This window comes from Macrotis lagotis, chromosome 4 (assembly GCF_037893015.1).
Source record: "Macrotis lagotis isolate mMagLag1 chromosome 4, bilby.v1.9.chrom.fasta, whole genome shotgun sequence".
Classification (NCBI taxonomy): Eukaryota; Metazoa; Chordata; class Mammalia; order Peramelemorphia; family Peramelidae; genus Macrotis; species Macrotis lagotis.
Genome location: NC_133661.1, coordinates 112,905,704 through 112,919,923, shown reverse-complemented (window position 1 = coordinate 112,919,923; position 14,220 = coordinate 112,905,704). Strand labels below are relative to the sequence as shown.

The following is a 14,220-nucleotide window of genomic DNA, read 5'->3' as shown; positions in this document are numbered from 1 at the left end:
GGATTTGAACTCAGGTACTCCTGACTTCAGGGCTGGTGCTCTATCCACTGTGCCATCTAGCCACCCCAATTTTTGCCATTTTTAGCCACCCCAATTTTTGCCATTTTTGACAAAATTTGTGATCACTAGAACTGTAATGTTTGATCGTATAAAAATCTCTGATTTTAGAATTGTATTGTCCCATATTTTCAACAGTTAATCAACAATAACTATAAACAAAAGCAATATAGCAAAAAGACACTAAACAATATATCAAAAAGACACTAAACAAATAACATATGACATATAACATACACTAGACATGACAAAAGAAAGTCAGGCAAATATTCCTTTATGTTTTTATCAAACAAACAGACAAAAAACACTGAGCTATCTTACCAAACAAAATACTTCCCTTTAGACAGAAATAAGCCCTCACACCTACTTCGACTGGAAACCAAAAAAACCAAGCAAAATTTCACCAAGCTGGGAAATTGCCCAAACCCTCAATCCCAGAGAACTTGACTTCAGAAAAGAACACAATTCACAAACTAGGGCAATTTGATTTTAAAAAATAAGAATCTCACCTTTAGACAAGTCACTTGTGCCAGGCTTAAAAGTGTCCTGATTTTCTTAGGAGGATCCCTTTGATGAGCTGTCCAGAGGAAAAGTTTATCCCTTTTCAAATTCAAGCCTTTTTCTGATGTCACATGCACCATTCCTTAAACTAAAAATGAAATAATAAAGTTAGTTTTATAAATGAAGTTTAATTCTGTAGGAACTTACGAAACCTATGGGGTGGATGGCATCCTTGTGAATGCCAACATTTTCACAAAATTTGGGGGGCAATTTGTACAGAATCCACAAGAGTCATAAAATTTCTGGTGGCTGACCAATCAGGTTGCACATTTTTATGTCATTGATTACTTTGGTGATTATCTAACCCAGCCATAAGGTCTGTTCCTGAGTCAGAACTGAAAAGATCCATTTTTTCTCCAGGATTACTGGTTCCTCATCTACTAAGGTGTCATTATATTCATATAACCAGAACAATTTTCCTGTCTTCTTAGGATGGCCTTTCATCTGATTGCTACACAAACTTGGAAGCCAACCTTGAGATGCAAATTAGAGAAAGGGGACTTTTCACAGACAGATCTTTTCCCTCAGATCACCTCTCAAAGGACAGATTGGGCGGGGGGGGGGGGGGGCACAGAGGTAAACATCCTGAAAGTTACAGCCCCCAATAATATTAGATTAGACAGTGGCTGCCCCCTTGGTTTCTAGTTTTTTGCTTATATCAAAAAGTAATTTTTTGCTGTATCAAGAAGTATCACTATGACTATTTTTTATAGACCCTTTCCTTTTTGATCTCTTTGGTATTTAGGCTGAAAATTAGTATTTCTGGATCAAAGATATATATATATATATATATATATATAATTGTTACTTTTGTTATCATTATCAGTTTGGGTGTAAGGTGAACATATGAATTGTTTTAATTTGCATTTCTCCAATTATTAGTGATTTGGAGCTTTTTAATCATATGTCAAAAAGCATAGCTCTTCAGAACTTCATTTTCAGATCCCTTATCCATTTATGTATTAGAGAATGGCTTGTGTTCTTTTCCAATTCCAAATCTGTATACACAAGTATGGGGGAAATGAATATATATCTATGTATAATAGGATTTTTTTCTGCTTTGCTTTGTATATGTATGGTATATCATTTTATTTGGTATTTAAGCCAGAATTTTTAAGAATTTAAAAATGTCAACTATATTGTTTTTGTTCACACAAAAGTTTTTAAAATTTTAGTAATCATTTTCTATCATTTTTATCAATTTTATTTGCTGTATAACTCTGGGCAAGATACTTAATCTCTTTGCCTCAGTTTTCTTATCTCTAAAGAAGGAATAATTATAGCACCTACCTCCCAGAGATTTTTATGAGAATCAAATAAGAGAATCTTTGTGAAGCACTTATCATAGTGCCTGACCCAGAATAGGGACTTCATTAATACCTTACTATTCCCACTTTCTCTGACCTTAGGTTGGCAAAATGTAATTACTGTAGTTTTGCCTTAGATTACCTTGATCATTCTGATCCAATGCCATTATTTTTTATTTTGTTTAGAGGAGTTGCGAGAAAGAGCTGTATCCTCTCATTATATCTTGTTTGGTCACTCATGAACTCTTCAATCAGTAATTGTATAAGTTATCTAATTTCTTGCTTGTCTGATTTGTTTATGATGAGTTTTTCATTTTTAGATCAGATTACATTTGGGCTTTATTGTAGTATAGTTTGTGAAATGCTCAACTATACCTAGTTTCTGCCAGATTACTTGCCAGTTTCCTAGCAGTTTTTGTCAAATAATTCTGAAGCTTCATGCCAGTAGTTTGGATCTTCGGAGTTATCATACTCCATGTTATTTTTTTTTGTTTTTCTCTATATTGTGTCCCTAATATTTTTCAAATCATTTTTATATTTACTGTTTTCAAATCTGATATAGCACAGACCCTTTTGTTTTTACTTAATTGCCATTTTCCCTTGAGATTTGTGAATTTTTGTTTGAGCAGTTGAATTGTTTTTAAAGTTATAGTTTATCTAGCCTCTTTTTTTAAAAAAAAAAAAGCTTAAATACATAGTTTGCTGATAGGTTCTTTTTTTGATAATAAAAATATTCTCATTTTTTTGTTTTTTTGTTTCTATGATTTGTTCTTTGACCCATCATCAGTATTTTAGGATTCAGTTATTTACTCTCCAATTAAATGTAATCTTTCTTCAAAAACCCCTTATTGATCATAATTTTATTATGCTACAATGTCTCATATATCAATTTTTCTACATTTTTTTTTAGATTTTTGCAAGGCAAATGGGGTTAAGTGGCTTGCCCAAGGCCACACAGCTAGGTAATTATTAAGTGTCTGAGACCAGATTTGAACCCAGGCACTCCTGACTCCAAGGCCGGTGCTCTATCCACTGTGCCACCTAGCCGCCCCCTTTCTACATTTTTTTTAAAGTTTTTAATGCCATTGTACATGCTTAGTTTCACTTAAAGGTGCTGTGCACAAATGAGAAATGCATATATTTCTCTTGATTCTCATTTTGTAATCTCTAGAAATGTCATTCTCAAATTTATCCAAGTTCTTAATTTCCTTTTTTTTGGTTAGCTGTATCTAGATCTTAGAGTATACTATGAATACTACATTTTTAATGATTCTATTGTCTATTTCTCCCTGAAACCTTTCCTTTAAGAATTCCTTTTAATTATGTCATTTAGTGCACTTAAATATACTGTTTAATTCTGTGATGCCCTTAAGAAAAGTGTAGTTTCCCTGTTTTCTTCTTTAATCTTGTTTTCACTGTTCCCTTGTTTGAAACATCACATATATTTTCAGGAGTTTTTAAGTGTACAAATTGGTGTTGTTGATTTTTTTTCTTTTAAAAAATATTGCTTGTTACATATGGTGATTTTCTGGAAAGGGTAATGTAGAAGGAAATTTAGGCAATATAAAAAACAATAACAATAAAATTTATTTTTAAAGATTAAATCTTGCTCCAACCTCTTAGATCAATCATTTAACAAACTAGAATTAAGCACCTAATAATGTCTAATTCTGTTTGCACACATTTTCCATTTTATGACTGATTTCATCCTATTTACATTCATAATTAAGATCACTAATTGTGTATTTCTAGAAAAGACAGTAGTAGGAAAGAGTACAATGACAACAGTATCATGAAGGCAGCTTTGAAAAAAAACCTCTGATCAGCTTAATGAACAAGTCCAGTTCCAGAGTACTCATTTAAAAATGTTTTTTTATCTTCATCTTGAGAGGTTAAAGATAGTGAAGAATGGGGGCGGCTAGGTGGCGCAGTGGATAGAGCACCGGCCTTGGAGTCAGGAGTGCCTGGGTTCAAATCTGGCCTCAGACACTTTATAATTACCTAGCTGTGTGGCCTTGGGCAAGCCACTTAACTCCATCTGCCTTGCAAAAAAAAAAAAGATAGTGCAGAATGAAATATCTTTTGGGGGACATAGCTAATTTGGAAATTTATTCCATGTGATGTGTTTGTACCGAGTTGGGGTTTTTTTTTCTTATTTGGGGAGGGAGTAGGGGAAGAGGGGAAAAAGGCAGATTTTTGCTGATAGAAAAAAAAAAAATTAAAAATTTTATTTCCCTCTATCATCTTGTACATTTCTCTTTATCTCTGCAAGGCAAATTATTCTTGGTTATAAGCTTCCCTTTAAGGAAGCTTGGTTGTAAGCCTCCCTCTCTTTTTTATCATTTTAGAATAATTTATTCCTACACCTCCCCACCTTTATCATTGTAGCTGCCAAGTGTTGTGGTTTTGACTGAAGCTCCTTTGTACTTGAACTTTTTCTTTATGCTGCTTACAGTATTTTCTCTTTGACTTGAAAGTCCTGAATTTTAGCAATGTCATTCCTAAGACTTTTCCTTTTGAAGTTTTCAGGGTTGCTTAATGAACTCTTTTATTTTCCCTTTTACCTCTGATCTAATTGATAAGACCAATTTTTATTACATATTTCTTGAAATAATGTCATATAGGCTTTTTAAGTCACTATTGTGTTCAGGTCTGATGGTTTATTACATTATCTCTCTTTAAACTATTTTCCAAGTTTTGAAAATATTTTGATTTTATGCTAATATTTATTATTTACTTTTGCATTTCTTTCAGGTACTCTTAGAGTTCTTATTTTATTCTAAGCCTTAGCTTGTGGCTATTCTATAGTTACTCTCTTCTGGTTTTCCTCTTGAATGATTTTTGATCCATAATATTTTTTTTTATTTAATAGAATACAGTATCTTCTTTTGTTTACTCTTCTTTCTAGCTTTAGGTTGGGACTTAATAATAGAGGCAGGCACTGTGCCCTCCTACCCTCTTGGATTCAGTGGTCAGGCCTTATTTGGTTCTGACCCTACTTTCCTGAGTTCCTGCTTCTGGCTTCCACCTTCCATGGTATAGCTGAACTCAGAGAGTTGACAGGCTTCTATGTCTCTGACAAACCAGAGTTTGGCTGTTGGATGTCCCTGATCCGAATACTGGGTGGTCTTAAGTTTCCCTTCAAGTTTTCTTGATCAGGACACTAGGTGGTCTAGTCCCTCTGAATTCTCCCTGATCAGGGATTTGGGTAGTCTTTTGTCTCCTCTGGTGCTTAATTATATTAGGCACTGGGTGGGTGGTCTTTTGTCTTTCCTGGGTCTTCTTTGATGAGGGGGCAATTTATTTGATCAGTGATGGGTGGTCTTCTCTTTCCCCTATCCCCATTCAGGAATCTACTGATTCTATTCTCACCTTAATACCTTCATCTGACCCCACTTCACTGGGAGCTGTATCTAGAGGCGGATATTTTTTAGGCTGACTTCTCTTCTCTGGCAGGACTTCTATTTTCCATAGCTTCTGACTGTGTTTTTATGCAGTCCTGGACTGGGTGAAGGAATCTGTTGATGCTTCCCTTTGGATTTCCTGGTCACTTTGGATTTCTTGGTTCAATCTGGTGTTCTTTTTATATCTTTGTTGGAGTAAAAGTGGGAGAGTTGAGCTCTTACATGACCTAACTACATGTCCCTTTTAACCCAAAGTCCTGCTTTACTATTCCTGTTCCCTTTGATTGAATATTTATTAGGGAATGACAAAGATGAATTTCTGTGACTCATTTTCCCCCTCAATATTTTTTTCTCCCCTTGGTGTATTGCACAGGAAAATCATGCTGTGATCTTTTCAGAAAGTTATTGTTTATCACCCTTGAGTTGATGGGGGTTCATCAGTTTCTGACTTTAGAGACTGCCTTGCTTCAGAGTGATTTCTTCCATTACATGCCTAGGAGACCCTTGTGGGTCTTAATAATTGTATTTAGCATCCTATATAAGAATCTGAATTCTTTGCATAAGGAAAGACTGAATTTATTTTTCTGTCAAGTTTTTACTTTTTTGCATATGACAATAGTGATGCAGAGGTTAGAGTACTGAGCCTGGAGTCAGGAAGACTCATCTTCCTGAGTTTAAATATCCTCAGATATTTACTAACTGTGTTACCCTGGCAAGTCACTTAATCCTGTTTGCCTGTTTTCTCATCTTTAAAATGAGCTAGAGGAGGAAATGGGAAACCACTTTAGTGTCTTTTACCATGGACATAACTTCTTTCCCTAGGCCAGAACTTGACTGCATCTGAATATTGTTCATATCAGTGATACTTGTTTTTTCTAGCTTTTTGCTCTAGTCCTGTGTGTGCGCTTGATGCAAGGGCTTAAGGGAGCAACTACAGCTAGTAGTAGTATAGAGACTAGGGGATGGAGGGGGATGACATTGATCCTTCATTCTCAAAGAAGACTATGACATCAGGGAGGTAATATCATGACAAGCATATGAATTGGATTTGAGTGAAGGACCGCTGTGCTTTGTCACCAGTCTCTCCTTCAAGATCGATCTGGGTCCAGTGGACTGGATATGAATCAGAATGACTAGAGATGATGACCCTGGATGTAAAACAATCAGGGTAAAGTAACTTGTCTGAGGTCATACAGTAAGTGACAAGTGCTAAGACTGGATTTGAACTACCAACCTCCTGCCTACAAGTCCAATGTTCTATCTATCCACTGTGCCACCTAGCTGGCCTAATTTGTAGCATGAGAGAATTGTATTAGGTAATTCCTTCTACATCTGATGTTCCTTGTTTTGTGGCTGTGACATCTCTTGGGTACTTTCTATCGTGTAATTTATATTCCCTGCCTAGAATTTGTGATCCTTAGCTGATGCCTTTTAGTTGGTTGCTTTAGGAAAATCAGAGGGGCACTTAACACTTGGGATAATTTGCTTTATAATGCTTGGAGAGACTTAGTGCATTGTGTCACTTTTATCAGGGTTAAAATTTTACTCCTTATATTTGACCCAGTGTGAAAGCAAATCTTTCTACCATTCCAGTGAGCAAAAACAAGAAATTTTTATATTGGAAAGGATTTAACAGGTTATCTGTCTTCAAACTAAGCCACATAAATTCTTCCCTATACAAATGAGATACATTTCTAGTTTTATTTTTTTAAGACCTTGATTTCATAACATCCCAGACCACCCTTTATTGTCTTAACCAGCCTCATCTCATTTTTCCTTTTTTGCTAAACCTGACCTCCTACTTGGAACCTAAATACCCATTTCTTTTTTGGTCTTTTCTTAGTAAAGATGAAGAACAATGAGAGTACAGGGACATTTGCTTTATCCCCTGATGTTATCCTCTGGTTTGATGAAACTTAAGCAGTAGGGTCATTGAGAAGGAATAAATGAAGGGTACTCTTGGAGGTCTAGACCAAACTAACCCCCATCCAGGAATATAAACCAGATGACCTCATTTTGTTAGTGTCTCTTTAACCTGCTTTGAAAAGAAGACTTTATGATAATATTCCAGGTGGTTTTATGATTGCACTGGAATCATTTCTAACTCATCCTTTAGGCAATGGAAGTTTCATCAAACCAGCCCTGTGAGTGATAATCAAATGCAGGTGGATTTCATCTGCCCAGGGTCCTTCCTCCTACCCAGTCAAATGAGGGCTGTCCTTGATGCAGTATACAGAGAAAGTAATACATTCTGCAGGCATATGGTACACTTTATCTCCCCCTTAACTCCCCTCCCCCCACAACATATACACACATAATATAGTTACACATACCTAATTCTCTCCCTTAATAATGATACTTTATTATCCCACTGTATCCATGTGCTCACATCTTTGTTCTATCTCGAAGGGATTGTGTTTCATTGTGTTTTTTCCTTAAGTCTTTACAGTTAAAAATCATCTATTTTTCTTGGCCAGAAATTAAAGGATTAGGGTTAATGTTCTAATACACGTTAGAGAACCACATCTAATTAGTGGTTTCTTGAGGGCAATCTCTAACACTGGTGACCTTTGTCCTCTTGCACAATTTCTAGTCTAAAATCCATCTTGCATGATCCTGTAGTTTTCAAGTCCCTCACTATGTTTCATTCTTTCTTAGACCTTTAAGTATAGCTAAATATTCTTCTCTGGTGTCCTTTTTTAGCTGCAAATGTTCCAGATTTTCTCATTTGAAATGTCCATCATAGACACTGTAGCACTTATGCTGCAAAATTGAATAATAAAGTCCAAGACACCACACCATCAGCCACTGCCCTACATATTTGTTCAGGATGTCAAACCCCACCCCCACCCCCTACCCAGTGTGTGCTCTCACAAAGGACTTGCCTTTCAAAATTGTTAAAACTCTTTTAAATTTGGCAAATTTTGGTAGTTGGGTAGAATGCCTTTTCAGAACAACTAGGTTATAGTGCCATTGATACCTAGCATTGTCTGTCTTTTAGTGAACTGGAAATGTTGGTCTATGAGTTCATGAAATTTCCTGGTGGACAGTACTTGATGGTGCTACTATTTAATAATAATATTAAATTGCACTCACAACTGAAGCTGACATACCTTACATTCAGACATTTCAACCTTTTGAAGAATTAATGAACAGAGAACAAAATGCTGAAAATGGGTTTTCAGGATTTGGTGTTGGACGTATCCTTTCCTGTCAGAGTTCTCATCTCTGATCCCAGATTCCAGAAACTTAACCAACAAGGGATTGTGGACTGTCATCATAGTAGTTTACATGTATATAATCACAACACATCATGTTTGTACAAGATATAATTGCTGAAATTTTATCATGAACACATTTTAATCCATCCCATAGCTTGTAGAATGAATATATCTCTCAAATGCTTGTCTTTGGAAGTTATCTTTGCCCAAACACAGTTTGATGCACAGAGCTCCTCAGACCAATTTCTTTTCTGCAATGGGCATCATTCCTGCTGTCAACTAATGTCCAATTGCAGAAGTTACTTAAATTTTCCTCAAACTATTTTTTTCCCTATTCTTTAGCGTGTTTTTCTCTGAGAAACGCATGGCAGCATATATACATATATATATATATATATATATATATATATATATATATATATATATATATATATATATGTCAACTTGCTTATCATACAGTTCAGGAGACAAAATCTGTTGTTCTTGATTCACAGTGACTAATGAAGATTATGAGCCTACTAGGAACTGTGTATATTTTGTTCCTACCCTAGTACCTCATGGATTTCTTTAAGAATCACTAGATATTGAGAGTCAAAACCAGCAGGCTACCAACACTCAGCACCATTGTTTGAATGCTTACTGTGTGTAGAGTTCTGTTCTAGGCAATATTAAGGACAGGTGATAGAGTATGGCAATAAAAAAGAAAAAGACAGTCACCGATTAAAAGAGTTTTAGTTCATCAGGGAAAACAACAGATATGTAAACACACAAAATTATTTAATAAACTTATTAAGTAACCAAGTAGTCTGGAGAGTATGAGAATACTATAGACTGAATTGGGAAAGTTTTTGGGGATAGAGGTATAAAAGATGTTTTAGTCATAAGACAACTGGTATAACTAATTAGAGTTCTAACAATGGCTATTCTTGATGGCTAGCTCAAAAACAATTTGCTTTTCTTCTTCTTCTAGGTTTACAGGAACAGATGGACCCAGTGGCTTTGGCTTCGAGTTGACATTTCGACTAAAGAGAGAAACAGGAGAGTCAGCTCCACCCACATGGCCAGCAGAATTAATGCAGGGGTTGGCCAGATATGTGTTCCAATCAGGTATGGGACCATAGGCAGCTGGCATCTTGTTTCCCCTTGGGCTTAGGGTCCAATTGTTTGTGGAAATGCATACACATATTTTGAAGAGTGTTGAGTTCCATATTCCTATTTATTAGTTTGGTGTATTAACTACCCCTTCTATTTCTTGAATTCCTAGGATAGGGCTTCACTTGGGCCCTAGAAAAAAAGGTTTTATAGTATAACCAACTTCATTGTTCCAAACTACCCAGGATCCATGTTTGCCTTCTTACAAGGCTTTAGATTTATATTAGGCTGAAAGCCAAATTGATACAAAGCTGAACAGTTTTTGCTTCTCCATTCCTGTGGTTTGAGTTTTCCCTTGCCATCTAGGGGTTGTAGCTCTAGGTTGTAGCCTTGCTTTCCACCTCAGGCTAAACTGAAGGAAATTGACTGGGGAAGGGGTTATTTTGGTAAGCAGCAGAGAACCATGAAAGATTTTTGAGAGTTATAACTTTTCAAAGGCTTATTTCATATTTGAGAGTGATATCTTTTCAAAGACTTGTTTCCATAATTTATGAACGGTCTAAAACAGAAATAGATTGGGCCTTAGCCTTCAGCATTGTATTTTATACAATTGATTCACATATTAATAGCTAGTGGGAAGACTGATCAGGGTGCCCTGTTCTTTATAAAAAATATATTTTGATGCCTTTTGCTTTTATTTACATCATTGTCATTTCTTGAAAAAGACACCCTTCCCTATATCAAACCCTCCCTTGTTAATGAGAAATATAGTTAGATAAAAACCTCTGGTACTGTGTCCACATTTGATAATTCATATAACATTCTGATAAAACATTCCACCTACCTCCTGACAGAGAAGTGATAGACTTATGCAGGATGAGATAAAACATTTTTGGATGGCTACTGCAAGCATTTATTTTGCCTGAATGTGGATATTTGTTATAAGGATTGTTTTTCTTTTTTCTTTTCTTTTTTTTTTTTTTTTAAGGTTTTTGCAAGGCAAATGGGGTTAAGTGGCTTGCCCAAGGCCACACAGCTAGGTAATTATTAAGCGTCTGAGGCCAGATTTGAACTCAGGTACTCCTGACTCCAGGGCTGGTGCTCTATTCCTGTGCCACCTAGCCTTCCTGCGCCACCTAGCCTCCCCTATTTTTTTTCAATAGTGGGAGAAAAAAGAGGCAACAAATATATGTGAATTGAAAAAAAAATAGTTAAAAAGAAAAATAAAGAGCCCATACCATTTGATCCAAGGGCCTCAGAGCTGAACAAACAACCCAAAGATTGTAAAAGCCTCAAAGAAGACTCCCATATTCACTAAAATATTCATGTTGTTCATTATTATAGATGAAATTGAATCAGAGATATTTTATGACTTGTCTATAATCACACAAGTTAGTAATAGAGCTAAGATTCACCAAATTTTCTGACTCCTAGTCTAGTGCTTTTCTCCATACATTACAATAGGAAAGTCTATTTTTCAACAAATGATTTGGTAAAAGACACAAACTGTTTAACCTTGAAGGCAGTCAGTGCGGTAAGCAAGGGTAAGGGAAGAGTACTCTCAACATATTTAAGGAGCCTAACAAAAACCAAAGGAAACAGAGTTCAGGAGATCAGAGAGTCCAGAAAATTTAGGAAGTCAGTTTCCCCTCTTATTTTGAATCATTGTCACCCTCTAATCAAGAACTTTTGTGGTTCATGGAATCAATCTCATTACTTTGTAATCATACTAAAACACAACTAATTCTAATTCTCAGGATGGGAACAAGAGCAAATAGATTATTATGGAAGGGTTGCTGTTGAGGTTTTTGTAGGATAGTTTGAACTGTCTTGGAAGTATGCTTCATTATCTGTCTTTTTGGGACTATTGTTTTCTCAGTTACTCAGAGTTCAGCTTCCTGTGAGTGACCTCTTAAAACAAATTGTCTTATCAACAAACTTAAATATTTCAGTCTTTGAAGAACAAAAAGGTATTTTACATGAAAGCATGAGCTTCTATTATGTATACTTTCATAGCTTATACTTAACATGATGTTAATAAATTATTGTGTCCTTTTCTAATATTTTTTCAATATATTTTTGTTTTATTGATGTCTTTTTTTAAATCTCATTTACTAGCTTGCTCTGCCTTTCCGTGGAAGTTCTCCCATTTAAAAAATAATGTTGTTAAGCAAAACAATTTAGTACATCCTCAATGACTGATAATAAATCTCATTTTGTATTTCCATCACCTCTCTGTCAAGAAGTGGGTAACATTGTAAATGTAAATTGTTTTTGTGGTTTTTCTCATTTTCAGTTTGCATTCATTCATTAAAAAGCTAACTAGGTTCTCTTTGACCATCATATTCATCACTTTTTAAAATGCTATGATACTCCAATTCCATAATCTGCTGTTCTCCATTTCTAAACAAATGTTGAATCTTATAAATATTTTTGTACATACTGAGCCTTTACTTATTTTTTTTGATCTTTTTGGAATGTGTGCCAGACCAGTAGTGATACCTCAGGATCAAAGGGTATTCATTGCTTTGTGTTTTGGGCATTTTAGAATGATTAGCAAATTCTTAGTCCACCAAAGGATCATGATGATCTAGTACAAACCTCTTTGGGACTCTGGACTGTTTCTAAACAAATGTTGAATCTTATAAATATTTTTGTACATACTGAGCCTTTACTTACTTTTTTTTGATCTTTTTGGAATGTATGCCAGGCCAGTAGTGATACCTCAGGATCAAAGGGCATTCATTGCTTTGTGTTTTGGGCATTTTAGAATGATTAGCAAATTCTTAGTCCACCAAAGGATCATAGATAGATGATCTAGTACAAACCTCTTTGGGACTCTGGACTTAAGATTGGTGAGCAGACTTAACCATACTGTTTTCCAGCCATTTTCATGCCATGCCTTGTTATACACCCCCTCTTTCTTACATTCCTATGCCAACTCTGAAATTGGCAATCAAACCAATATTACTAAAACCCACTATCTCTACCATGCCTATGTTTTGTTTTTCCCATTAGATGTAAATTCCTTGGTGGCAGGGATTATTTATTTGTTTATTATTTACTAATATTTATAATTTCCAGAACTTAGCATAATGTCTAGTCCAAAATAAGCCCTTAATACAAACTTCCATTCTATTTCAACCCCCTCATTTTACAGATGAGAAAACTGTAGATTGTACAAGAGCAACTAGATTATAATGCTTTATCCACTGGGCCACCTAGCTGCCTAGATGAAATGATACCTCAGCTCAAACTATCTTACAAAAACCTCAACAGCAACCCTTCCATAATAATCCATTTGCTCTTGTTCCCATGAGAATTAGTTGTGTTTTAGTATGATTACGAAGTAATGAGACTGATTCCATGAACCACAAAGGAAAATAGAACTCATTACTATCTATCTATCTATCTATCTATCTATCTATCTATCTATCTATCTATCTATCTATCTATATGTGTGTGTGTGTGTGTATGTGTGTATGTGTGTGTGTGTGTGTATATATGCATATATATATATATATATATACATATATATATATATATCAGATCACATGTGCTAGGCTATTGGTAAATGGGGGAATGCAGAGTAGTAGACAATAAGTTCTTGATTAGAGGGTGACAGTGATTCAAAATAAGAGGGGAAACTGACTTCCTAAATTTTCTGGACTCTCTGATCTCTTGAACTCTGTTTCCTTTGGTTTTTGTTAGGCTCCTTAAATATGTTGAGAGTACTCTTCCCTTACCCTTGCTTACCGCACTGACTGCCTTCAAGGTTAAGCAGTTTGTGTCTTTTACCAAATCATTTGTTGAAAAATAGACTTTCCTATTGTAATGTATGGAGAAAAGCACTAGACTAGGAGTCAGAAAATTTGGTGAATCCTAGCTGTATTACTAACTTGTGTGATTATAGACAAGTCATAAAATATCTCTGATTCAATTTCATCTATAATAATGAATGATATGAATATTTTAGTGAATATGGGAGTCTTCTTTGGGGCTTTTACAATCTTTGGGTTGTTTGTTCAGCTCTGAGGCCCTTGGATCAAATGGTATGGGCTCTTTATTTTTCTTTTTAACTATTTTTTTTCAATTCACATATATTTGTTGCCTCTTTTTTCTCCCACTATTGAAGAAAATAGGGGAGGCTAGGTGGCGCAGGGAATAGAGCACCAGCCCTGGAGTCAGGAGTACCTGAGTTCAAATCTGACCTAGGACGCTTAATAATTACCTAGCTGTGTGGCCTTGGGCAAGCCACTTAACCCCATTTGCCTTGCAAAAACATTAAAAAAAAAGAAAAGAAAAAAGAAAAAGAATCCTGATAACAAATATCCACATTCAGGCAAAATAAATGCTTGCAGTGGCCATCCAAAAATGTTTTATCTCATCCTTCATGAGTCTATCACTTCTCTGTCAAGAGGCAGGTGGAATGTTTTATCATTGGTCTTCTGGAATCTTGGTTAGTTACTTGATCAGGGTTCTTAAGGCTTTCAAAATTATTTTTCTTCACAGTGTTATTATAAAAAATTGATATGAGGGCAGCTAGGTGGTGGAGTGAATAGAGACTAGCCCTGGAGT

The 14,220-nt window shown here is 35.4% G+C and overlaps 1 protein-coding gene and 1 long non-coding RNA gene across 3 annotated transcripts in view; one reads left to right on the top strand and one right to left on the bottom strand.

Moving 5' to 3' along the window:
* The window catches only part of SUFU (SUFU negative regulator of hedgehog signaling), a 208,261-nt gene that overhangs the window by 76,689 nt on the left and 117,352 nt on the right, over positions 1–14,220 (top strand). For both annotated transcript variants that reach the window (XM_074233818.1, XM_074233819.1), the window contains exon 3: positions 9,521–9,657. In XM_074233818.1, coding sequence (XP_074089919.1) covers positions 9,521–9,657 — 137 coding nt within the window. The remainder of the gene's footprint in view (positions 1–9,520; positions 9,658–14,220) is intronic.
* LOC141521347 (uncharacterized) overlaps positions 1–14,220 on the bottom strand; it is a 56,983-nt gene that overhangs the window by 8,245 nt on the left and 34,518 nt on the right. Inside the window, exon 3 of the long non-coding RNA XR_012477902.1 lies at positions 567–706. This is a non-coding gene — a long non-coding RNA (uncharacterized LOC141521347). The remainder of the gene's footprint in view (positions 1–566; positions 707–14,220) is intronic.